Genomic DNA, 26,478 nt, shown 5'->3' on the forward strand with positions numbered 1-26,478 from the left:
TACAGTGAGGTGGAGCTTGGCAGGATCTACAGTGCACAAACAGCTTTGGAACTACGGGAACCATTACAACCCAGACGGTTAACCAAGGGCTCAACCTTGTATCACACATAGGACAGAGAGACAGATCTAGACTGGCCGGGGTGGCTTCTTGCTTAGGACATTCTCTCTCATTTGCAGGATGCTTGTTTTGCATCATGGTCTAAGGAGCCATGGCAGTGTAAGCAAAACACTTGGAAATCAAGAAACAGATTCAAGATCTGTGAGTTCGAGGCCAGGCTAGTTTATATAGTGAGTTCCAGGTCAGTTAAGACTACATAGGTCCTGTCTCAAAAAACAAAAAACAAAACAAAACAAAACAAAACAAAAAAAACAAACAAACAATGATGGCAGTGATGGGGCCAGAGATATACTTGCTGCTCTTCGAAAGTACCCACGTTCAATTCCCAGCTCCCATGTTAGGAGGCTCACAACATGTTAGGAGGAACACCTGCTCCTAGAAACCTGATGCCCTCTTCTGGTCTCCACGGGCAACTGCACCCACATGCATACACTCCCACACGGATACTCTTGCATACATAATTAAAAAGAAAGAAATGGAAGCTACTATTAATTATCACTCAACAAGGTGGAGGGAGTGTTTAAAAGATTCCAATAAAAAGCAGTATCGCCCAACACCGTGAACACACTGGGACACGAGGCAGGGTCTACATTAGGGGCTTAGCAGTCACTACAGGAAGGGGAAAGGAGCTGAGAATGACCACACCGAGGTGCATACTCCAGACTGTCAGGAATGGTTTCTACAAAGATGTCCGCTTGTGGCTGTGCCTTTATCCTCTGCATCCCTGTCTCCTTGGGGCCTTAACAAAGCGTAGCACGATGGCATGTTAATAAGCAGTCCCACAGGGGTGATGAGATGACTCAGCCGGAAAAGGCGCTTGTCACCAAACCTGACCACTGAGTGGGATCCCTGGAATCCACCTACTGGAAAGAAGGAACCAACTGCCGAAGGTTCTGACCTTTACACTCTTAACATGACCCCTCCCTCTACCCCCACATATAAGCATGCATGCATCACACACACACACACACACACACACACACACACACACGCAAATAAAATTTCTTAAAGGAGTCCTGCAGGCACCACTCTCTCCCTGACTCCTGTTAAGGATCCATAAAAACAAACAAACAAACAAACAAAAACAGATGAAAAAGTCACTATGTCTCAGGATGGCCTCAATTCATTTAAAATCAATAAATTTGGTTCTACCCTGGTAAAAGCAATCTCAGACTCAAGAATGAAAAGGACTTGTACCAGATTGGCCCTCTCTCCTCCCACCGCACCTCCCCATTTTTCTCTTTCATTGACTATTTCTCTCCCACAGTCCTTCACAGAGCCATTTGGACTTAGTGGTTGCTATTATTATTATTATTTAAAATCCAAACTTCCCATGATGTTCAGAATGATGGTGCCATTGTTTTTTCTACTCATTCGTAGAAATAACAAGCAACGCAACTTGGTTGGTTTCTTAATTAAAATGTGGGGCAATGGTTACAACACTCGTTTAGGTATGAGATGTGGTAAATTTCCAGTCAGTCTAATTCACAGGCATAAGGCTTTGAGACGTGTTGGCTGGTTGGGGTCCAATGTATTTATACATTTTTTTATTAGACTCGACTGAGAGATTTGAGATGAATAAATTACTCTTATATTCCCCTCATCTGCCATTCCAGACGACGTGCAACAGATGCTGCAGAAGAAATTCATATCGCATCTTCAAACAGAGCATAATTTTAGTGAACGAAGAGTTCACCCAAATTCCTGAAAGAACGGCTTTCTACAGCCATTCCTTCCCCGGGTGGCACTTAGGGGAAGACGCTCACCTATTTATCTGGCCGTTTTCTACTTCTGTGAAGTCATTAGAGTCGTTGCTGACGTTGTCATCTTCGGGCACCGTCATGTTCTGCAGCTCCGTTAGCTCGAGGCCACTTTTGAAATGCATCATATTCGGTGTCCGCAGTCAAAAGTCAACCCAAATTTCTTCCGTTCTGAGGCTCTTTAGTAGCAGACAGCAGCAAATACAGATGCCTGAGACCCCTGAAACAGCAGAATAAAGAGTTATTAAACGAATGGGAGGTAGTGTCACTGATACACGAAGCGCCGTGAAAAGCGAACAAATAATGAAGAAATGACACTTTCAGACGTTGCTACTGGACACATAAAAACATGAACCTTATCTCTAAATTTTATGGCTTTTACACATTTCCCTCGATTTATCTACTACAGAGTAAGTCACATCCCATAACCTTTAGCTCACAATTATAGAAACCTCAAGTTATGGGGCTGGAGAGATGGGTTCAGTGGTTAGAGCATTGACTGCTCTTCCAGAGGTCCTAAGTTCAATCCCCAGCAACCACATGGTGGCTCACAACCATCTGTAATGGGATCCGGTGCCCTCTTCTGGTGTGTCTGGAGAGTGACAGCGTACTAAGACACAATCAACAATCAATCAGTCAACCAATAAATAGAACTAAAACTAAACCCTTTTAAAAATGAAAAATGAAACCCCAAGTTAGCAGCAAACAACATACACAATGTTTTTATGAACCCATGTTTAAAATGATATGCTAAGGGCCAGAAAGATGGCTCAGCAAGTTAAGACACTTGCTCCTAAGTATCTGAGTTCAAGCCCCAGGGCACACACAATGAAGAAGAATCAGTTCCTGCCGCAGCCTCTGACATCCGCACGTGTGCTGTGGCATACGGCTCCACCAACCGTAAGCAAACAAGAGATTTCTTATTTCTTTCTTTCTTTCTTTCTTTCTTTCTTTCTTTCTTTCTTTATTTAATATACCCGAGTACATTGTAGCTGTCCACCAACCGTAAGCAAACAAGAGATTTCAAAAGTATTTATTTATTTATTTATTTATTTAATATACCCGAGTACATTGTAGCTGTCTTCAGACACACCAGAAGAGGGCATCAGATCCCATTACAAATGGTTGTGAGCCACCATGTGGTTGCTGGGAATTGAACTCAGGACCTCTGGAAGAGCAGTCAGTGCTCTTAACTGCTGAGCCATCTCTCTCCAGCCGGAGATTTAAATTTTAATAAGTAACTAATTAAATGGGAGCGGCTCGGTGCTTTTGATGTGTTTGCCTATCACTGTAGGCTGAAGAGTACAAATCTCCAATAAACGGCATCACCTGGGATCGACCTACAACCTGGACTCATTTTATTTTGGAATTTAGCGAACAGTTTATACATCAGCTGCGAGGGATTAAATCAATCTTCAGTGGAGTCAGCCCACGTCAGGGAATCAGGGAATTAAAATCTCTCACTCAGAGGATTTTGTTTAATCCACCTGCTACTTTATTTCCTCATCGGGGACGAAGGATGATCAGAGGCCTTGCTTTCTCCCTCACGTGGACAGCTGTAGCATCAGTCCCTGAAGTGCCACCAACAGAACACACGGGAAGAAATCTGGGGAGGCAGCATCAAAAACCGGAAGGATGGCCACAAAGACAAATGAAACTTCAAGTGCAAACCAGGGGTGGTGTTACAGGCCTGTAGACAGGAGTGGCTGGAGGGACAGCCCCTTACACAGGAAGGGACTCAGAGTAAGACCCTTCATCAAAAGGGAAGAAAGAAGGAAAACCCATATAAGCATGGCTGGCCCACCAAGGTGACTCAAGTGTCACTTCAAGGGCATCCTGGAATGCACAGAACGTTAGAAAGACTGAACTCTAGACTCTAGAGTCTAGATCTGTGGCTCTCAACCTTCCTAATGCTGTGACAGTTTAATACAGTGCCTCATGTTGTGGCAAACTCCCAGCCATAAAATTATTTTCCCTGTAACTTCCTAACTGTAATTTTGAGACTGTTTTGAATTGTGATGTAAATATCTGATACGCAAGATGTCTGATATGTAGGATATCTGATATACAAGATCTCTGATATGCAGGATATCTGATAAGCAAATCCCTCAAAAGGTCGTTCATCCCCCAAAGGGGTCGAGACCCACAGATTGAGAACCTCTGGCATTGATGAAGACCTACCAGCAACTAACGGCTGCTGATTGGGAGAAAGTCGAGTTTCTTCCAGGGACGAGTATCCCTCTCTCGAAAGGTTATCCAATCCCAGTATCAGCCACACATACATACATACATACATACATACATACATACATACGAGCAACAATAAATGGACACAGCAGGATGTACTCACACATTTGGATATATGTGTGTAAAAACAATAATTAATGAAGTCACAAATTTGAAGAGTAAGGAACACGAAAGGTGTTGTGGGGAAAGGGGGTGGAGTGGAAATTATGTAAATGACAATACTCATGTAGGAAACTCTCAATTAGATAAAGGTAAAAAAGTAAAGTTGAAGTTTAGAGAAGTTAATACAAATAAATAAATCTTCTACGGAGCACCTGCTTGAGACAGCCGATATATTATGTGATTCTGGGTGCTCTAGGACCACAGCACCCTAGGCTGAGGGAAATCTGACCTAGAAGCCTTTTACTCAGTGCTATCCAAAGGGCCCACAGAAGCGCCCAGTTTGGAGTATAATCTCTTTGTACGTGGAAACTATACAATAATCCTTTTCCTCCCAGGTCTCCCATCTAGAAGGAAAATTTTCTGGTGTCAGATGATTAAACTACCACAAAAGCACATTCTAATATCTCGGATCCCAGGAGCCTCTCTCTCCTGCTGTACCCAGCGCCTCTGGGAAGGCAGGAAGCCATGAGGGGACAGCTGAGTCCAGCTAGCGCTGACTGCTTGGGGGGAGGGGGCTTCAAACAGCGGCAATGGGTGTCCCATCTTCTCCATGCAAAGCTGGGTGCACTCAAGTGGTTGGACCCCACTCTCACCTCTGGGATCCCTTTAATGAAAACTGGCCTACAAAGCACAAAGCAGGCTGGGTAATTTCTAGACTGGTGACTCTCTCACTCTGGCTTCTAACACTGCCTGACAGGCTGTAGAAGCGAGCCTATCAGCCTGAAAGGGGGGAGGGGATGACATTTCTAATCTGTGTTAAGGAGTTTTTCTCTCTCCAAACTGGTAATAGGGTACCAGGCAGGGATTTTTCTAAGAACAGAATTTGATTAGTAAGCGATTTGGAGTCTGCTGGTTGAAGCTAACCGCTCATGTTATCTGTGTGTGTTTGTATGCACGTGTGTGTGAGTGCCTGTGTGCACGTTGTGCGTGTGTGCTCGTGTGCATGTGTGTGTGTAATACAAATGGCTGACCTGTCATGTATGGAAGTGAACATTACCAAAACCCCCACCCACTACACCCACGCAAACACCAGGCAGTACAAGTCCATCAAACAGGGCGAGTTTTCACGGGTATTAAGTAAGTCTCCTTGAAGACGAAAACCGGAAATATCATTCCAGTTCATCTTGCCTCTCACTTCCCCTGGGCTGTGCTGGGGAAATACTTGCTCAGATTCTCACTGACTTATCTGAGGACCAAGTGAAGATGGAGTCTTAAAAATGTTGGAAATATCCACCCATGGGACTGAGCACAGGGTCCCCAATGAAGGAGCTAGAGAAAGGACCCAAGGAGCTGAAGGGGTTTGCAGCCCCCTAGGAGGAACAACAATATGAACTAACCAGTACCCCAAGAGCTCCCTGGGACTAAACCACCAAACAAAGAGTACACATGGTGGGACTCATGGTTCCAGCTGCATATGTAGCAGAGGATGGCCTAGTCAGTCCTCAATGGGAGGAGAGGCCCTTGGTCCTGTGAAGGTTCTATGACCCAGTGTAGGGGAATGCCACGGCCAGGAAGAGGGAGTAGGTAGGTTGGTGAGCAGGGGGAGGAGGGAGGTGATAGGGGATTATCAGAAGGGACACTAGGAAAGGGGATAAAATCTGAAATGTAAATAAAGAAAATATCTAATAATAATAATAAAAAATGTTGAAAATACCAAACCTTCAGGGACCTGAGACGGGGTTATAGAAAAGTTATTTGGGGGCTGGTGAGATGGCTCAGCAGGTAAGAACATTGACTGTTCTTCCAAAGGTCCTAAGTTCAAATCCCAGCAACCACATGGTGGCTCACAACCACCCATAACGAGATCTGACGCCCTCTTCTGGTGTGTCTGAAGACAGCTACACAATGTACTTACATATGATAATAAATAAATTTTAAAAAGAAGAAAGAAAGGAAGGAAGAAAGAAAGGTAAGTAGGTAGGTAGAAATGTTGGTTATTTGGACGAGAGCACAAATTTTCTTTCTTCTCCAAGAGTAACACACACTTCATGGAGACTCTAGAACAAACATGAAAGAAACTCCACCACCTAAAAATAGGCCGGAGACTCACTCCCTCCTCCTTGTTTCTTTCATGCCTCCTTTTCCATCTCTGCCCTCGCAACGTCCCTTCTGGTTTAATGCTGATGGTTTTAGATTGTTTTTAACCTACTTTTTTTTTTTCATGGAGTACCAGATTATAAGGGCTGTGAAGGACAGAAATGTCTTTCTAAGCTGTTAGTTCTGGGGACGTGGCTACAGAGCCAAATCGTGAGTTCGAACCCTCAGTCCTCATAGAAAAGCTGTATGTATCTATAATCCCAGAGCTGGGGTTGGGGTCGGGATAGGTGGATCCCCAGAACTCCTAGCCAGCCAATCTAGTAGAACAGGTGAGTTCCGGGTTCAGTGAGAGAACCTGTCTCAAAAACTAAAGGGGGAAAGAGACTGAGGAAAACAGCCAAGGCTGACCTTTGGTCTCCACACACATGAAAGCGAGCATGAGCCCACATGAATGTGTGCACACACGTACACACCTGTGCACACACATACGCCACACACCTACGCAAAAACGAGCATCAGCTCCCCGGTAATAAAAAAATACAGGCTTCGTGTGAAGTCAGACTTTGCAAATGGCTGAAAACGTTCTCAGCACGCATTGATCACCAGAGTTTAGGAATTGGCGTAAATTTTCCAAATTTTCCAGAGTTCTTCTGTGGAGACAAGCTGCCTCCCATGGGCACCCCCACCAGTACATCTCTGTCCAACAAAAGGTGACCAGAAATGAAAACGTACACACTCAAGAAAGGGAGATTCATACAGGCCATTAAGAGAATTTTCTTTCACGTGTATTTTTAGGTTTGTCTTCTGTCTTGCTTTGCTTTGAGCCACTCACATAGGCCACCTCAGGATGACCTTCTGAGTCCTTCTGCCCCTACCTTCCAAGTGACGGCGTTACACACGTGCACCGCCGTGCTGGGCTCGGATCCCAGCACTCAGGAGGCAGAGGCAGGCGGATCGCTGAGTTTGAGGCCAGCCTGGTCTATAAAGTGAGTTCCAGGACTGCCAGGGCTACACAGAGAATCCCTGTCTCAAAAACACACAGCAAACAAACTATAGATAGATAGATAGATAGATAGATAGATAGATAGATAGATAGATAGATAGATAGATAGATAGATAGATATAATTTTCTACCCTGAGTTCTGAAATCAAACCCAAGTCTACAAGATCCCTGCTAATGCCTGGTTAACTGCTTGACACCCGTGAAAAGGTACCAGAACTGCAGAAGTTCAGACGCTCGATGGAGAGACTGACAGGTAGAGATGGGGCCTGAGCTGAGACTTCTCAGTAGAAGTAATTCACGGTTGGTCAACAGAGGTAGGAAGTTAAGATTGGACTTAACAAACACACAAACAAACAAACAAACCACAATTTCCCTGAAAGATAAGCAATGCTCAGCGTTAAGGTACTGACCCAGCCATGTAATTTGAAACCTGGGAGACACTGAGACAGAAGGATATAGAATGTGAGGCTAGGCTGGGCTGCTTCGGAGAGACTTTGATTCGAGGGAAATAGGAAATGATAATCTTCAGGGTGTGAGAGACCCTAAGCTCGGTCACTAAAGAGCTCCCTGCACAAGCAGGAAGACGCACGTTCAGGTCCCCAGTGCCCAGGTCTGGCAGCTTCTCTGTGATACCAGCATTGGGTCCAGTCCAGGAGTCGGGGGAGAGGGGGGAAGTGAGTGTATCCCTGGGGCTCACTGGCCAGGTAGTCTAATGCAAATAGTAAATTCTAGCTTCAGTGAGAGACCCTGTCTCAAAAACCAGATGGCACAAAGAGATAAGGTGGGTCACGCAGCTGGGTAAAGGCACTTTCCACCAAAGCCTGATGACCAAGTTCAATGCCTGGGACCCACGTGGTCGAAGGAGACAACCAAATCCCACAAGCTCTCTCTGACATCCACATGTCGCACACGCACACACACACACACACCACACACACACTCATACACGCTAAATACCTTTTAAAAAGCATAAAATGGAAAAATGACCGAGGAATACACTTGATGTGTTCTTTTGGCTTCTACATCCATGTACATATATGCATGCATCCGCACACATGCGCGCATGCAACTGTCAGACTATACAGTTAAATAAGGCATCATACGATGTTAACCTAACTATTACTACTACACCTCAGTATTTAAAGTAGTTAGAAATCACATCCTACCCAGCACAGAACACTCCTGATCCTTGCCACGGTCTCACACTGTTCTCGAGGCATGGATTACTATCCTGGTACATTTTAGCACAGCACCAAAGGAAACTACCTCATAAGATGACTCTGTATTGTGTTGTGTACCAGGACAAGGATATGCAAATAGCCTTGTGTGGCTTTAAGTCACCTGCGACCTGTTTAAGCAAGCAAGATGTTAGCATACCATAAAACATTTTGCACAACAGAGAACAAACTAACATCCAGGAAGATTTCAGAAATATACATATTCCTGCATTATACTCGTTGTATGGAAAGGGGAAAGTGAAGAAAAGAAAAAGGAAGAGAGATGATAGGACCTGGAGAGATCAGGACTTCAACTGTGTGTCTTAGACTGGGAGGGTGTTATTTACACTGGACACAGCACTAACACGATTACTTAATCAGTACTAGGTGAGGGGCTGGCTAGCTCAGTTACAGGTAGTTGTGAGCTGCCTGGCAATGGAACTTTGGTCCTCTGGACGAGCAGCCAGTGCTCTTAACTGCTGAGCCATCCCTCCAGCTCCTGTTTTATTTTTATTATGAAGTAATAATAATAGTAATAATAATGATGATGATAATGGTATCCTAGCTCAACACCTGGAGTTCACCCCAACAGTTAACTAAGTTTGAGGAAGTGTTAACAAGCCTAACAAAGAGGACATGCCAATAGCTGACAGAGTCACGGGAAGTGCTCAGCACTGGTGATGCAAATCAGAACAGCAAGAAGCTACGACCTCACACGCCCTTAGGACCACCCCCATCACAATCGCAAGAGATGGCAAGGGATGCTGAGGGTGTGGAGAAAGCGCGTCCTTGCACACTGTAGGTGGAAATTTACATTGAGATTCCTAAAAAAATTAAAAATAGAATCACCATATGACCCAACAATCCCTCTTCTGGGCACACACCCAAAGGAATGAAATTCACCACTTCTTGAGGGCATCTGCACTCACGTGTTCAGCGCGGCCTCATCCTGACAGCCGAGAGAGACACTAGCTGAGACACCAAAACACGGGAACTGCCCACAGACAGCTGGATGTGGAAACAGTAACACACACTCAAGCACACACACACACACGCACAGACACACAGACACACACATGCACGCACACACACATACACAGACACTGAGAGAGATAATACACAGGTACAGGTACACGTACACACACACACACACACACACACACACGCACACAAACAGAAAGACAGACAGACAAATGATATTATTCTTCTCGTTGTCTCTTCGCACAACTGAGCCTGTTTACACACTTGAGAGTTCCAGATCTCTGCACTTACGCTATAATGATCTGTATCCGTACGCAAACACGAGTCTATATTTCAAAGAGCCTCCGACAGACTAAACAAGTTAACTATAACTTACTTATACAATTTTATAACTTGTTACTGTTACTTATTATGCTATTGCTTATAATATCTTACTTTTAGTTGGGTTATCTTCTCTAAATGCAATAAGGCATCAATATCATATCACATCGGTCGTCACGTGTCACTGGATAAATAAAACGAGAAAAAATATAGGAGACAGCCAAGCTCCAGATCCATTACACACGGGAACCGACCATTATGAACCCAGACGAATGGCACATTTTGTAATCTCAGCACAGGAAGGCCAAGGCAGAGGACTGCTACAGAATCAGCTTGTCTACACGGTGAGTTCTGGCCCAGCCAGGTCTACACAGGGAGACCAAAAAAAAAAAAAAACCCACAAAGATCAAGCAGAGGGTCTGCGTTCAGTTCCAAGCACCCACATGAGGACACAGAACCAAGAGATGCGACACCTTCTGGATTCCCAGGGTACTGCAGTCACACGTGCACATAACCACAAAAAAAATTATGTAAATAAATAAATAAATAAATATCAAAGACCTAGTGCAGGCTCAGAAAATTAATGAACTGGCCACAAGCCTAATGGCCTGAGTTTGATCCCCTACATGGCGGAAGGAGAGGACTTACACTCAAAATGTGTCCTCTGACCCTCACATGGATACTGTGGTGCCACACCTGGCATTGCCTGTGCACACACACACACACACACACACACACACACACTCTACATGTAAACAAAACAAAGACCCAAATAATTAACCTGCATATAGTACTTCCACTAAAAACTTAGAGTTGACAACGGAAACCTTTGAAACTTGGGATACTTGGGATACAGGGGAGAAGAAAAATGTTCAGAGAGAGAGAGAGAGAGAGAATGAACACAGAGCACAGAGCAGGCTGTTTCCTCTTATCAAACCAGACAATGCCAATGGCTGTAGCTGCACTGCAAGCATGCATCCTTCATCCTCTCGGGCCTTCTGGCTTCTGCCCGGCATTCTCCGAATGCCTTACTTGCCGTGTAACCCATCCCGAGTCTCTTTCCTTCCTGAGACCCTTGCCCTGGTCTTCACAATTCCCTGATGCCATCCTTGACCATCCATGGCTCTACCATGAAAGAGCCATAGGAGGCCAGGTTAAATTCTCTTGCCTCGGCTTCCCCATCTAGGAAATGGACCTTGCTCAGACAGTCAGTGTCTTAGTTGGGGATATTGTTGTGATAAAACACCAGGACCAGAAGCAACTCTGGGGATTGTTTTTTTTTTGTTTTGTTTTTTTTGTTTTTTGTTTTTTTTTTTTTTTTAACAAAATCTCAATTTTTCTATTTGACCAATGAAGATTCCGGAGCCACATGCTGGGGTGAAAGCCTGCTAGCTCAGAGGGGCACAGAAAGCACTCAGCTAACCTTCCTCCACAGCTGATGTCCTGGAAACAATTCCACACTTACCATGCTGTCTCAAAAAACTTCCTTCGAACTGAACGTCTCGCTCTTTTCCTTCCCGTGGGTCTCTCATCCATCCTCCTGACTCCCCCTTACTCTCTATGGTTTTCCTATGTTTACTTCCTGGCTACTGGTTGCTTGCTCGGTCTCTTGACCTATGGTTGCCTTCATTTAATCCCGTTTACAATATTTAAGCAGAAAGCTCTTGGATTAAAGGTGTGTGCTAAGGCTGAGCCACACTACAACGGAAAATGGTTTTTGTCCAGCAAATAACACAACCTCATGATTCACAGGGTGATCAAATAGCCTGCGACATCTGGGAGGAAAGGGTTTGCTTCAGCATACAATCCCACACTCCGTCAAGAAGGGAAGTCAGGACACGAACTGGAAGGAGGAAGTGAGGAAGCCGTGGGAATATGCTGCTTCCTGGCTCACTCCCCATTGCTTCCTAGACCTGCTTTCTTATGTAACCCTGGACCACCTGACCAGTGGTGGCACCAGAGACAGTGGACAGGCCCTCCCAAATCAATCACTAATCAAGGGAACACTTGAGTCAGGTGGCGGTTTGAATATGCTTGGCCCAAGGAATGGCACTATCAGGAGGTATGGCCTTGTTGGAGAAAGTGTCAGTACAGTGGGAGGGTTTGAGGCTCCTAGTCTCAGACTCTGCCCATTGTGGGATGGGAGCTTCCACCTGACTGCCTGTGGAGGGGAGTCTCCTGCTGCCTTTGGATGAAGATGTAGAACTCTCAGCTCCTCCTGCCCCGTGCCTACCTGGATGCTGTCATGCTCCCGCCATGATGATAATGGACTGAACCTCTGAACCTGTAAGCCAGCCCCAATTAAATGTTTCCTTTATAAAAGTTGCCTTGGTCATGGTGTCTGATCACAGCAATGGAAATCCTAAGACAAGCTGGTGGCATGTGTCTTTAATCCTAGAACTCAATAAATATATGTAGGTGGATCTCTGTGAGTTCAAAGCCAGCCTGGTCTACAGAGATAGTTTCAGGACAGGCAAGGCTACATATACAATGAAACCCTGTCTGGAAAAACTGGGGGGAAAAAAGAAAAGAAAAAGAAACTAAGAAAAGAACAAATAGAAAATGCTTAAAAGACTTGTCTATAGGCCAGTGTTATGGCAGCCTTTTTTTTTTTTTTTTTTTTTTTTTTTTTTTGTCCTTTGAGACTGGGTTTTTCTGTGTAGTTCTGGCTGTCCTGGAACTCACTCTGTAGACCAGGCTGGCCTCAAACTCAGAAATCCGCCTGCCACTGGCTCCCAAGTGCTGGGATTAAGGGCATGTGCCACCACCGCCTGACAAACTGTTGGGCACAGTCCTAAATCCCATGGCCAGGCCTCGTGGTTACAGGGTCTGCACGGTTGTGACAAGCTACAACAACTCTTTTCTTCACCAAGGCAAAGGGCGTCTGTCAGCCTTCATCTCTTTGCCTCGAGACCTCTCAGCTTGCCCCTCACTGTGGCCCCTCCCCCATCTGCCTTAAGGGCAGGACTAATTCTGTGACTCCGCCCTTCCAGCACATTCCAAACTCTCCCATCTGGGTGTAAGGTTTCATCCCGCAAGCATCTTTCAGATCTCCTTTCCTTCATTTTAGACTATAATTTCTTTGCTAAACTGGGATTTACGGGCAAATATGTGGGATCTCCCTTTCGAACTCTACTTGATCATGATCGTGTCCCTCGGCACAAAACAAGGTTTTGTATGGGTTTGTTTTATCTATAGAAAGAGTCGGGAGGGAGGAGAGGAGATCTAGCCGCTCCTTCCGGTTTAGAAATTTCCATAAATTCTTTAGGTCTCTGGCGGCTTGCTAGACCCGTTTATTTGGCTATTTGCTTGGCTATTTGCCACGGTCATCACTGCAGACTGGAAGCTGAACTTCCAATCTGGGTATCACTTTAAAGCAACCCCCTGGATCCGCCACCATGGCCTGCCTGTTTCCCTTCCTAAAGGCTGATCCTTTCGATCCTTTCCCTCCCTCCTTTACAGCTCACAGCCCTAACTCTGCCAGGCCACCTTCTCCCAACTGCAGAAAAGGATCCTTCTGGAAAACGTTTGCCTTGCGTCTATCTCTTCCAAATATGTACAGAGTGATTCCTTGATCCTAAGTGTGAATCGCTTACAGCCGCATCCCTCCCCACCTCCCCACCTGCGGAACTCTGCACACTCCTGCTGCATGGTCTGCTTGCTCCCAGGTTGCCCCTGTTAGGTCCTGTCCATACCCTCCCGACTTCCTATCCCCCCTGTGCAAACTGGAATAGGTCCTTGCTTTCTTTTCTTTTTTAAAGACTTATTTATTTATTCTATGTATATGAGTATGCTGTAACTGTCTTCAGACACACCTTAAGAAGGCGTCAGATGCCATTAGAGGGTTGTGAGCCACCATGTGGTGGCTGGGAATTGAACTCAGGACCCTGGAAGGACTCAGACATACCTGCTATGCAGATTACTCACTGGCTTGGATCAAGGATTCAGATATTCTAATGATGATGGTTTTTGTTTGTTTTTGAGGTTTTTTTTTTTTAATTGTTTTGCTGTCTGTTTTCGCAATTTCAGTTTTCTGGGGGAGCGGTATCAAGGTAACACAGACCTCATAGGCACACAGCCTAGTAGACACGCCTTAACACTGGAGATGGTGGAAGTCTTTTTAAAGCGAAGTCTGCGGACACACAGTGATCCGCACCCATACAATTTCTTCAGAAGAGAGACATAAAAATGGAGACTGTGAGTAGCAGACAGCCCTGTCCACCTTCATGAACCTGCACATAATTTCCTTTGGGATGAATCTGGATGAGGCGAGTTTGAAAAATCCATCTGAAAGCACAGCTTCGGGGAAGGTATTTTCATCATATCCTGCCACCGCGCCCAGAATGCCCCCGGAATGCTTAAGATTCTCCGTGTGGCTTCTAAAATCCAGAGAAGGCAGGGACCAAAGCTGTCTGTCTCATCAGGGAGGAGTTTTGCCCATCAGGAGATATTTGGCAAAGTCTGGAGACATTCCTGGCTACACATATGAGGGGTCACTCTAGGCCTCCAGCAGGCCTGGCTGGAATGGCGTTAAACCGGCATGGCAAAGGCAGATGAGATCTGGCTCAAAATGTCAGCATTGCTGATGGGGTGGAAACCCAGTGGCAAAGAAAGCTCATTAAGAACACACACTGGCCAGCTGGGCGTGGTGGCACATGCCTTTAATCCCAGCACTTGGGAGGCAGAGGCAGGCAGATTTCTGAGTTCGAGACCAGCCTGGTCTACAGGACTTCCAGGACAGCCAGGGCTATACAGAGAAAAACACTGTCTCGAAAAACCAAAAAAGAAAAGAAAGAGGAACACACACACCAGCAGTCACTGGGGGCATGTCGACTAGTCACTGAATTATAGAGCAGATTACATTACACTGCACCTTATCCTGCCTGTTGCATACTACGACTGTTCAAGTCTCTACATATCAACCAAGGTTCTGCTTTCAATATGTCCAGGTATATGAATATCTGTATTTACATGTTCCAACATGACATCGACTTCTTTGAGATAGAAAGTCAAAAGTCAAGTCAACATATAATCTATGTAAGAGAACAGATTCTATACTACTGTAAAATAATAATAAAGATCAACATTTGGAGTTTACTGAGCATCCATTGATATGACTCCTAATACAAATAAAACTCTCAGTAACTGAGAGTGGATTTCTAGAATCACAACAAATATAAGCAGTCAAAAGCAACTATGGACGCTCTAACGAAAAGCACAATTCTCTGCATATGCGCATCTAGTTACATTGATATTCGTGATCAAAGACCAATCTTCTACTAAAAGCAGTGGGCAGTAGTTACACTGTAGTTAACCCCGGGTTGAGCTGACAGCCAAGTCCCAAGGAAATGCCATAGGAAAATCACTAACGTAGGGGCTAACAGCCCCCTAAAGTGGCATATAAAAATGAGGTCTTTTTAACAAGAAGACCTTCAAGTACCTCAATCTGAAGAGAGAAATAAGTCCCAAAGACACATTATCATTCAAAGGTCACTTGATGACGCAGAAATGGAACAATTCCCTATCTGGGTCTCTGGGGGTTGAATGGGCAGATGTTCTCTCAAGCTCTCTCCCAGGTCTCACCCCCTCTGGCTGGTCTGTCTGCTTACAGGTCAACTTTTACCAAGCAGAGGAGCCCATGGATACATCTCAACAGCCGACTCAAGGCCAGTTCCTGCCAATCTAGCTGGACATGGGAACAGACCAGGAAACTTAAAGAAGAAAATCGGACATAAAGAGTGACCTCTGACACCATGGGTCTAGGACATAACCCAACTGTGCATACCTTAAATGCTCTCCGGAGGAGCCTAATGGAGAGCCAGCCTTAAGGTCCTACAGATTGAGAGTAAAGGCAAGATCAAGGACAGCTCGTGTGTCCGGGCAGGCTAGACAGATTAGCAACACAGCGCAGGCTCACAGAACTGGAGAAGACAGGATTTAGTCAGGTCCCTCCAACCAGCAAAAGGAACAAGCCAATCTTTAGGGTTTTGTTTCGTTTGAAATAGGGTCTTACAGCGTAGCCTTGGCTTGTTCCCTATAGACCCACTCTATAGGCCAGGCTTGACAGAGATCCTCCTGTTTCTTCCTCTAGAGTCCTGGGACTAAAGGCATGCGCTACCACACCCACCGACATTTTGTAAGGAGCGCTGGAAATCCGTATGTGAAGTGACATCCTAATTTTTATCCAGAAATTAACTCCAAATAATCTTAAAAGGAAAAATGTAACTCACACAAAATATCCCCATAAGCTTACTCAGGCCTTGCTCACCAGTCTGCACTCACAACAGGAACTATGACAACTTAAGGCTCCTTTTCCTCAGCTCCGCCCCCTCCCATCAGCCCCTTTCTTCCTCCCTCCTCAGGCCACAGCCTATCCGGTCCCTTTTCCTTTACAGCCTCCTTCGTCATTGCCAGAGATGGAAACTGAGATCCTCACGTTATTTCTTCTCGTGATCTGGCTGTCTCACTGGAAGGGCCTCCCAGCCTGGGAAAATACAGGCCACACGTTGTAACCTGAGGCTAGGGCCCCATGATGTCACCAGCTGGATGGTTAGTAAAATCGAAGGGAAAAGTCAGTGAAGCTCACAGCCTCACGTGGCTAAGATGTCACCAGGCAACCCGTAGACATCCTCATTTAAGCTGATGCTCGGTTTGTGGGCTTTGCTTTTAAGTCTAAACTACTACAGAATCACCCGGTACGGTTTTGTTTGCTTGGTTTTTTTTTTTGTTTTGTTTTTTTTTTTTTTTTTTTTTTTGCTTTCTTTTCATTCTCTTGTCTGCTCTGCCTGAATCTTTGGAGATGGAATCTGTAAATTAGTAGATTTCCAAAGGCACAGGTTGAGTCTGCTGTGGAGCCAGGCTGAGAAACACTTCAAACAAACAAACAAACAAACAAACAACCCTTTTCCAAGCCTGTCCTTGGCAGTGATCTTGGATGGCAATGTCCCAAATAGCCCTGACTTGTTCAAAGAGTCTCCCAGATGGTTCTCATTGCACAACTGTGGATGGAGACAGTGAGGCCTCAACCTGTCCCCTGAGTTGCCCACGGTTTTAGGCAACCTCTCTGGAAGTGAGTCTCTCCAACCCCACTCCCCATTGCCACACGGGCTTCTATGAATCTAAACTCCTCTGCCATTTAGGAGTAGCTGGAAACCCATGATTGGCAGAAAACCAGTAACCAAGCCATCAAATTGTACAGATGAGAGTGAATACCTTACATCAACCGCCATCTTAATGAAATCTCTGGAATAACTTAATAACCACCATGGGTGTTGTTCTCATTTGATAAATGAAATTCTGAAGCTCAGAGACATTCAACAATTTGCTGCAAGTTCCCAAGGCCATTAAGTCGCAGCCTGGTATGCAGATCTGAGCTAACGGCGAGGCCTTACCATCTCTGCTCCACCACCTGGTGTGGCACCCAGAGTGGGGGAAAAAAACTGTATAAAAAGGAAGGTGGTCACTAAGCACTTGTAAGAACCAGAAAAATAGCACCCTGACCAGGTTGTCACAAAATACAAGATTTCAGTAGGCATTCTACTCTGGAAGCCACATAGCCACTGGGGCAGAAAAATACCTGGGACCAAGGGGAATTTGCAGTGTGTCCTGGGAGAAAGACAATGTCACTTGGGAGAGAGAGAAAGAGGTGAGGATTCGCCATAAATGAGAAAAGAATCCGGGCTATTTCTAAGCAAGTGGGAACTCAGTGCGGAGTGAGGACCTTACAAAACATGGACTGTTTTAAAATCAGGATACAATGTTAAACTTGTGGAAGTGCCCAGGCTGAGCTACAGGAGCCGCGTTTAGCCTAGAAGAGAAAGACTGAGCGGCTATGACACCACCTAAGCTGACTCCCTGGCACGCTTGCATCTGCCTCCCACATCCGTAGACACTTCAAGGGACTTCCCAGCCCATAGCTCCTGATTCTCAACAATCCACCTGATGGGTTTGCACATTTGGGGACGCAGACAAAAGGACAAACAAGGGACATTTTCAATGCCCTACCATTGCTCAAAAGGAGAGGCCATGGTAAGCGAGAAAAGCAGAGCAGACAGACTGCAGTGTTTCAACCGTGAGGGAAGAGGACCAATCATGGAACAGAGAAAAGAGTTGCCCCTCAGAAAGGGGTTGGGCGAGCTACCTTGCCAAGGTCACAATCCAGCAAGAATTTATTAAGCAATTCCCATATCCCTGGCATTAGAGGACCAAAAAAAAAAAAAAAAAAAAATAGTGGACATGGTAGCAGATGCCAGGCCTCTTAAGTCCGCTGCTTTCTCAGTGTAACCCTCAGTCCATGAAACAAGGTAAAAAATGTTCAGAAGCAGCAAAAAACTTTAAAGACTGGAAAGTACCTTTCAATCTACTTAACGTATCTGCTGGATTACAGGCAGCCCAGGGTGCAGTAAGCACTATTTCTTCTGAAAATCTCCCCCTAATTACTCCCATAGACAATTATTTCTCCTCATTAAGAAAGGAAGACACGCCACCCCTCACACAACCTCTCCTAATGGGTCGCCTATCACAAGGATCCTCCAGGTTCACATGACTCTGTCTCATGTCTTCCCAACCTGAACACCTGGCATTTCTGTTTGCGTTCATCCATAGTCTGTTTCCTGTTGAAATGGACATTACACAGGAGCCGGAACTTGATCTGATTAGTTGCTGCCTGCTACACAGCATCCCTAATTATTCAACACCTGTTCTTTAAAAAAAAAAAAAAAATCCCTATTAAGATCAAAACCGCAATCAAACTAGGCCGCATTTCCGTTGCTTTCAGCCACTCACTGAGAACTAAGTAACCCAACAGCAGAGTCATTTAAGTCATTTTAAGACAGAGGTTAGGCGGCCATACCAGACCCGTGCAGTGGCGGGACTTGCCAGTTTCCTATAGGGTGAGTTATTTGACAATGAGGCCAGCCAGCTCAGGTTTTATTTCCGTTGTCCTTCTGACGTCAGAAAAAGCACGAGTTGCAGCACTGTTTCTTGTATCAAGGTGACAAATTACAGCCTTGCTAGACCCGCGTTTTGCAAACCATACAATTACCGCCCCCCCCCCACACACACACACTCCATTGTATTCTTTTTAAGTTACAAAAAACAAAAAACCGCGGAGGTGTTAAATCTTGCAAACGCGTACCGTTTTCTAGCAGTGGGTCCTTTCCTCTCTTCCACGTACGACACCGTCTAAACGTCTGAGACAAGTACGCGATCCCCAAGCCAGTGTGCTTCCCACCGATGGAACAGGCTGGTGAGAACCCGGGTCCACGCCGCAGAGCGAGACACAAAGGGCTGGAGTAAGCGCCACCTTCCTCGGCCCGAGGCAGCTTGTGAAAGGCAGTTCGCGGCGTGACGCGCTTACCGCGAAATTCCTTTTGCCGCCATATGCACTCGAGTCTAGTGCGAGCACAGTTGGGCCGAAACCCAGCGGCGGGCGATGCACCGGGATCCGCGCGCTGTTCGCGAGGGTGCGGAGCAGTCCCGCACCCGGAGCCGGGCTGTCGCGGGGGTTGGGAGAGATGAAGACGGGCTACAAGAGATCTCCGCGCGTTTTCCTCCTCGCGTGGAGCGGACCAGTTTATAAGCGTTTTGCCGCAACGTTTGGGGCCAGGTGCGGGGGAGGGGAGACCAGGGCGCAAGGGTCCTGCGCAAGCAGTGGCCTTTTGTTCTCCCGCCCCACCGGACCAGGCTCTAGAGGAAGTAGCCTATCACTGGCTCTTCATTCGGGAGAGAGCCTCCAGAGAGGGAGAGGAAAGTGAGTCACTGCCAGCATCATCCCACTAACCGGAACGGAGACAGGGGCCGAGCCCGTGGAGGTGCAGCCAACGTGCACCTGTTTACCGCGCTGGGGAGCCGGTCTCCGAGGCTCCGCTGCCGGCCAGTCCCAAGATGCAGACTGATTCACTCCTCGGTGTACCTTATGCCCCTTACATCGCATGCTTGGTTCCTAATTCGCGAAAGTGACACCAGATCTGGTGGCACACTCCATCACCATAAAACCAGGTCTACAAAGTAAGGTACTGTACGCCACGGCGGTATCTGGAGTCCCTGCGTTCAGGGAAGGGCACCGGACTCCTGCCTTCTAGAAAGGCGCCGCGACGCTCTGCCCGTGTCCACGAGACATGGAGGCTGTCTGAGTTACCTCCTTCCCTTCCTGTTCAAACTCCCCTTCCCTCCAAGTCGCCGCTCCCTCTGCCCTCCAAAAGCACCTTACCTCGAGAAATAAAGGGAAAGGCGCCACCAAAGTGTCCGCCCTTCCAGGCCGTCCCCGGCAGTTAGATGTCCTTTTTTGTGTCAAGGACTAGCTAGGGAAAGGTGGCCCCAGGTCTGTAAGACTGGGCGGGGAGGATCCGCGTGGCGGGTTTCGGAGGAAGGTAAAAGGCCGGGTTACCGGCGACCTTCAGGAAGAGTGGCGTGGCCACAGCTCTCCTCCTCCTCCTCCTTTTCCACCACCACCTCCTCCTCCTCCTCCTCCTCCTCCTCCTCCTCCTCCTCCTCCTCCTCCTCCTCCTCCTCCTCCTCCCAGGGCTGGTTGCATCAGTTTCCCCCCACCCACACTCTGCCCGCCAGCACTTACATTCACACGCCCGGCGCGGAGGGGCTCCAACCTGACTCATTGGCTCCTGCGAGGCGCGTCGCCCTTTCTCTTCGGCAGTTTGGGGACGGGAGCGCGGCCTTTCAGACCATCATCCCTCCATGCCCGCGCGCCGGCGGAGTTGAGCTGTGTGCGGTAGAGCAGTGCGGGTCACATGCCGCTGGTCGCCGCGCCTTCTTGCTCCTCTTCCCCCCTGGGCTACCAGACCGCAAGGCGACCGCGGCTGGCGGACACCGAGCATCCAGGAAGGGCAGTGCGAGCGGATGCGCGAACAACGCGCTGGTGGTACCCGAGCATACGGAGGCTGCGGGCCTCCCGGCACCTGCCTGCGCCCTCCCGGGGCCTCAGCTGGGGCCACAGCTGCCGCACCCGCACCCTCGGGGTTGGAGGTGGAGCGGCTCACTCGCCCAGGCGGTGGCAGGGGGCCGTCTCTTGGGGTACGCCAGGGCCTCACCGAACGGAGTTGCATTGTGGGAAGGGAGCAGCGTGAGGGTAGCCCCGCGACCCAGGGGCGGTGGTGGACTACGGGACGCGCGGGGACACCTTTGGAAACCTGGACACCTACAGTCCCGCCCCCCCCCCCCCCAGAGCAGCTCTGGGGACCCCTTGGGACTCAGAGTGTGACAATAACCCAAGGGGTCTGCACCAATAGCCCTGCTGCCCCGGCCACGTGACTCTACCCTTGCTGGGCCTGGAAAAAGGAACAGGCTGAAAGCCATATCCGCCTCGGGTTACTTCTCCTGCCCCACTCTTTGTCTGAAGTGCAGCCCCTTAACTGACTGGCTGGCACAGTCGCTTCTCCTTAAAATGGCGACAGGAAATCCCACCTACACACCAGCCAATGAGACCACCACCACCACGGAGTCTGCCGCGTGGAAGCCTGAGTCCCTCTCATCCGGATGGCTCCTGTTTTGGGTCCGGCCGGAGATTCATCAGCCTGACCACTAATAAATTTTAACCAAGAGGATTTTATTCAGACACTGACGCCGAGATGGAATTCCGAATGTAGCACCCAGACACCTCAGCCAAGGGTTTACAAAGGCAAAGAATACAAAGCTTCAATCTGTTCTCTTGCAAGCTTGTTTACAGAAGCAGAACCAGCAGTTAAAAAAAAAACCATAATAATAATAATAATAAAGATTAACCCCTAGTAGCGCTTAACATTTGGAGGTCGAAATTTGCTTTAAGCACAGAGATTTTTAAACATAAAGTTAGCCATCAACATGTTAGCCATCACTGTTCCATCAAAACAAGAAATGGCGGTTGAATCATGATTCAAAAATGACTCTACCTGGAGCCTTTCAAGAGGCTGAGTAATGAATGCTGTTTTGCGGTGCTTACAGATTTTCAGTCTCCTCTGGGAAAGTGGGGGGCCAACCAAGATTTAAGCTTTTTAGTGGCTGGTATTCTTGCTCCCTTCCAATGGCCGTAAATGGTCGTGGTGAGTTAAACACTGGCTTCCAAAGAAACAAGTGGGAGGTGTGTTCTTGAACATGCCTGGAAACCGGAAGGTCACTGCAATCAGAAGGGCAGTTTCTTCCTCAAACACAGCATCTCCCCCCACCCCCCACCCCATTTTTTTTTTGTCCTGTTGCTCCTTCTTTGTGTGAAAAACTTATGTATTATAGTAACACTCTAAGTTTACACCGAAAGTCCATTCTTTTTACCTTTCTTCCTAGAGGAAGTCAAAATTTACGATTTTGTTACGATTATGACTGAATAAGTTACCCTGAATAGGTATATGGGCCAGTAGCAGACTCAATTAACCTGGACTAACCCCCCCCCGCCCCCGCCCCCGCCCCCGCCCATACACCTGCTGATATGAGGTCCCCAACACATATATATATAGCAGAGGACTGCCCGGTCTGGGTTCAGCCAGAGAAGATGCACCTAACCCTCAAGGGACTGGAGGGCCCAGGAGTTTAGAGGTCTGGTTGGGTGGGGGTTGGGTTCTAGGGACATCCTCGTGGAGGGGGGGTAAGGGGGGCGGTATGGGATGTGAAACTGTTGGAGGGAGAGTGGACTGAGAGGGGAATGGGGTCTGGAGTGTAAGTAAATAAATAAATAAATAAATGAAGTATTTTTAAAACTATGTTTAAAAAAAAAAGCCTGTTGAAGGTTGTGCGTCTTTTAAAAAAAGATGTACACTCATGGGTGTTGCAGAGAACATGATCCCAAGCCTTTTAGCTCAGGATGTTACTTAACTTGCCAGCTCCTGTACACAGAACGACTAGTTACTCAGGGCTGTTCGAGCTGAATGAAATAGGAACCCAGCTCGTCCTACTCACTAGCTTCTCGGCTACACGCTTTCTATGCTTCTCGGCTACGCACTCTCGCTGTTTTCACATTTAATCCTCTTCACTTTAGTTGGGTATTAACTGTCCTTTCTGAAACGAGAAAGCAGATCCACAGAGGAGGGAACATTGACCGTATCGGCAGAGGAGGGGACGGATTCCCACTCGAGTCTGATTTAAAAGTCCATGGGCAGTCTTTAGAAGCACAGACCACCCCAGACATGGGTTCTCCACCCCTTCCCAGGGATTTTTAGTTGACATTTGCCACCGAGGGGACAAATGCATCCGTGGCCCTCCGCTTCATAGAAAGACTGTTAGAGAGACATCCTGAGAGTATGGCAGAGGCAGGGTTTAAGAAGTGCCTGGTAGCTCCCTTCTGAAGTCCTTCCAGTAGGTCAGCCGTAAACCCAACCTCGGTAGTCTTCTTGGGATCTTTAGATGATGCCATGAAGATGTTTCCTCACTCACCGAGCGCTCACTAAGAGACCAGCGGAGGGCTAAGCATTTACTCTCCAGAACATTCTAAACAGGGCATGCCACCCTCATCCCTGATTGAAGGGTTAAAGGCTTTACCCCCAAACCGGACAGCTGTAATCTTAAATCTGAAACCCAGAGACAGTTCTCCATGTCTAAAGCTGAGAACTTCCTGGATTCTGTGAGACCCTTGTTTAGCTGGGAAATAGGAAGGGTCCAGGCCATTACATTTGAGATAGGAGCCTCTGTTTCCAGTCTTTCTCAGTTTGCCCTGTGTTAGACTTATGGGCACCACAGGCATTGCTGTCGGGTTGTGACTTATTTACCCACCACTTGCAAGTGAGCATACTGACCAGAATGGTACTAAAGTAGTCAGGATAAAATGGCAGACTTTACCAAGCTGTCCTAAGGGACAGAAAATAGAATTTGAAAAGACAAATTCAACTTCATAGGGAAACAAAAAGAACAACAAAACCAGGATAACCAAAACTATCCCGAATAATACAAGAACTGCTGGTGGTATCACCATCCCTGATTTTAAGTTGTATTATGGCGCTGTAGTAATAAAAACAGCATGGTTTTGGCGTAAAAACAGACACGTCAATAAACTGAATGGAAGGCCTAGACATATTTCCACACACCTATAGACACCTGATTTTTAACAAAGAAGCCAAAAATACACACTGGAAACACACACAGCATCTACAACAAATGGTAGGGGTCAAACTGGAGGATGGCAAATAGAACATATATAGAAGAATGTAAATAGATCCACACTTACCACCTCACGCAACAGCCATTGCCAAATAGGTCAAGAACTTTCCCCTAAGGCCACATACACAGGGTCTGACAGGAGAGAACATGGAGAATAGTGTTGAACTCACTGGCCCACGGAAAGACGTTCTGATCAAGACGCTGGTAGCTCGGGCCCTAAGGACAATTAATACACGGGACCTTATGAAAACCAAAAGCTCTGTAAGGCAAAGGATGCTGTCATTTGGATAAAGAGGTTATAAAATGGGAAATGATCAGCCAGACGTGGTGGCGCATGCCTTTAATCCCAGCAGAGGCAGGTGGATTTCTGAGTTTGAGGCCATCCTGGTCTACAAAGTGAGTTCCAGGACAGCCAGGGCTATACAGAGAAACCCTGTCTCGAAAAACAAACAAAATAAAAATAAAATAAAATAAAGAAAAACAAACAAACAAAAAAAGAAAAAAAAACAAAAAAAGGGAAATGATCTTTATCAAGTACACATGCAAGAGAGAGTTAATATGTAACTTATATAGAGAACTAAAAACAAAACAAAACAGGAAAAAAAAAACAACCTAGGCATCAAGAAGACAAATAACCCAATTAAATATGGAGTACAAAAGTAAACAGAGAAGTTTTCAAAACAAAACCCAAAACACAGATGGCCGAGTACCACTCAAAGAAATGTTCACCATTCTTAGCTATCAAGGAAATGCAAATTGATGCGACTTCTGATCTGCTCATGATAGCCCAGGTGTCCACAACAGGTGAATGAAGAATAATAAGACAGGTACATTTACACAGTGAAAAATTTAAAAATAAATAAATAAAATCAGGAATTCTCCGGTAAATGGATGGAGCTAGACAATTCAGATAGATGTGTTCTCGTACGCTCGGAGGTTAGTTTTCAAGCCTCTGAGAGGCTTGCTACCATCTGTGCGCAGCCACAGAGGTTAGGTGTGTTAAGTAAACGCCTAGGCGAGAAAGAAAGGTCTCCCAAGGAAGAGGAAATAGAATGTTTAGTTATGGAGACATTGGGACGGGAGGATTCAGTGAGGATCGGGAGGGAAGAGAGGGCTAAGGGATGGGATACAGGGAAGGCCAACTAGCACGAAGGGTCATGTGAAGACCTAGTCCTTGACATAGGAGAATCATATTTTCTTGTCTAATTAATTCTTCTTACTTTCCGGTATCTTCTCTATACATGACAGGGTTTTGTTTTTTTGTTTGTTTTGTTTTGTTTTGTTCTGTTCTGTTCTGTTTTTTTGTTTTTTTGTTTTGTTTTTTGTTTTTTGTTTTTTTTACAGTAGGAATTAGTGGAGCAGCCATAGCAAAGGGTAAAATTCTAGGGAAAGGGACTCCCCAATTGTCATGGCCACTTTTCTGCAGAGCCCTGTGCAACCTAGTTCTCCTGACCCCGCCCCCCCCCCCCCCCGCCCTTGGGGCGATAGCGATAGCGGAAAGCCTTGTGTGGGGGCGTGGTGACCCATGCGTTCTCACCCCAGATTTGTAAGTGGCTCTCAGGCAGTCGTCAGCACCCCACCCCCACCCCCCTGGCCCTGGACAGAATGTAAATTACAGTTCCATCGCAAGCCGCTGACGTCTCTGGATTGGTCCTGGACCCACTTTGCAAAAGAAGTCATCTGTTAACTGTTAGCGATCACCTCCATCTCATAGCTGTGTAGTAAGCAATACGGTCTCTCAATTGTTCAAATCGACAAATGATGTGTCCTGGAAGTTTAACGTCTAGTTATGCCCCGCTCGGCTGGTCGAGTGTGAACCCAACTCCCAAGCACCTTGCAAAATGGGGTAGTGGGAGCCATCAGGAGATCACATGACTCGGTGTCTACAGAGGCCTTAAGCGTCCTGGTTAGTGTAATAAGCGTGCAATCAATGGCATCGGCTGTAATTTTGTACACTTTGCAGAAATAAGCGGAGTCAGTGAATTTCCAACACCCAAACGTGTCAGCACAAGGCATTCTATAATGATTGCTGCATACAGAAAAGGCTGTTAAATTGCCATTTTCATTCAAATTCATCCCACTGTGACAATGAGAGAGGGGTTATTAAAGAATATCTAGGCCTCTCCTTCAGCATGAAAGCAGGTTTGGGATGTACGGATGGGCAGTGGCAACGGTTACTAATTGAACGTGCCCTGCTTACACCCTTACAAAGGCTGCCATTGTAAATGTATACAACCGTTTTTGTGGGAAATCAAATGTAAATACGGACTCTGGGCCATCATTTCCCCAAGTTGGCTTTGTTGTTGTTATCTTGTTTGTTTGTTTGTTTGTTGAGATAAGGTTTCTCTGTGTAGTCCTGTCCTGGAACTTGCTCTGTAGACCAAGCTGGCCTCAAACTCAGAAATCTGCCTGCCTCTGCCTCCCGAGTGCTGGGATTAAAGGCATGTGCCACCACTGCCCTGTCCCCCAAGTTGTTGCTTGGCCCCACAGTGAACTTCTGAAAATTACTTAATCTCTCTGGGTCTTGGTGTTCTCATATATAAAAAGGAAATAATATTA

The 26,478-nt window shown here is 46.6% G+C and overlaps 1 protein-coding gene across 7 annotated transcripts in view; it reads right to left on the reverse strand.

Annotated features, from left to right (window-relative positions):
• Slc38a1 (solute carrier family 38, member 1) overlaps positions 1–21,367 on the reverse strand; it is a 72,021-nt gene extending 50,654 nt beyond the window's left edge. The window contains exons 1-3 of one of the 7 annotated variants that reach the window (XM_030248259.1): positions 21,273–21,367; positions 20,420–20,563; positions 1,885–2,098 (exon numbers count right to left, since the gene is read on the reverse strand). In XM_030248259.1, coding sequence (XP_030104119.1) covers positions 1,885–2,006 — 122 coding nt within the window. In that variant the 5' untranslated portion in view covers positions 2,007–2,098; positions 20,420–20,563; positions 21,273–21,367. The other 6 variants (XM_030248257.1, XM_030248258.1, NM_001166458.1 and 3 more) reach the window with 6 other exon arrangements.
• Positions 21,368–26,478: the final 5,111 nt, after the last annotated feature.

This window comes from Mus musculus, chromosome 15 (genome assembly GCF_000001635.26).
Source record: "Mus musculus strain C57BL/6J chromosome 15, GRCm38.p6 C57BL/6J".
In the NCBI taxonomy this organism is placed as follows: Eukaryota; Metazoa; Chordata; class Mammalia; order Rodentia; family Muridae; genus Mus; species Mus musculus.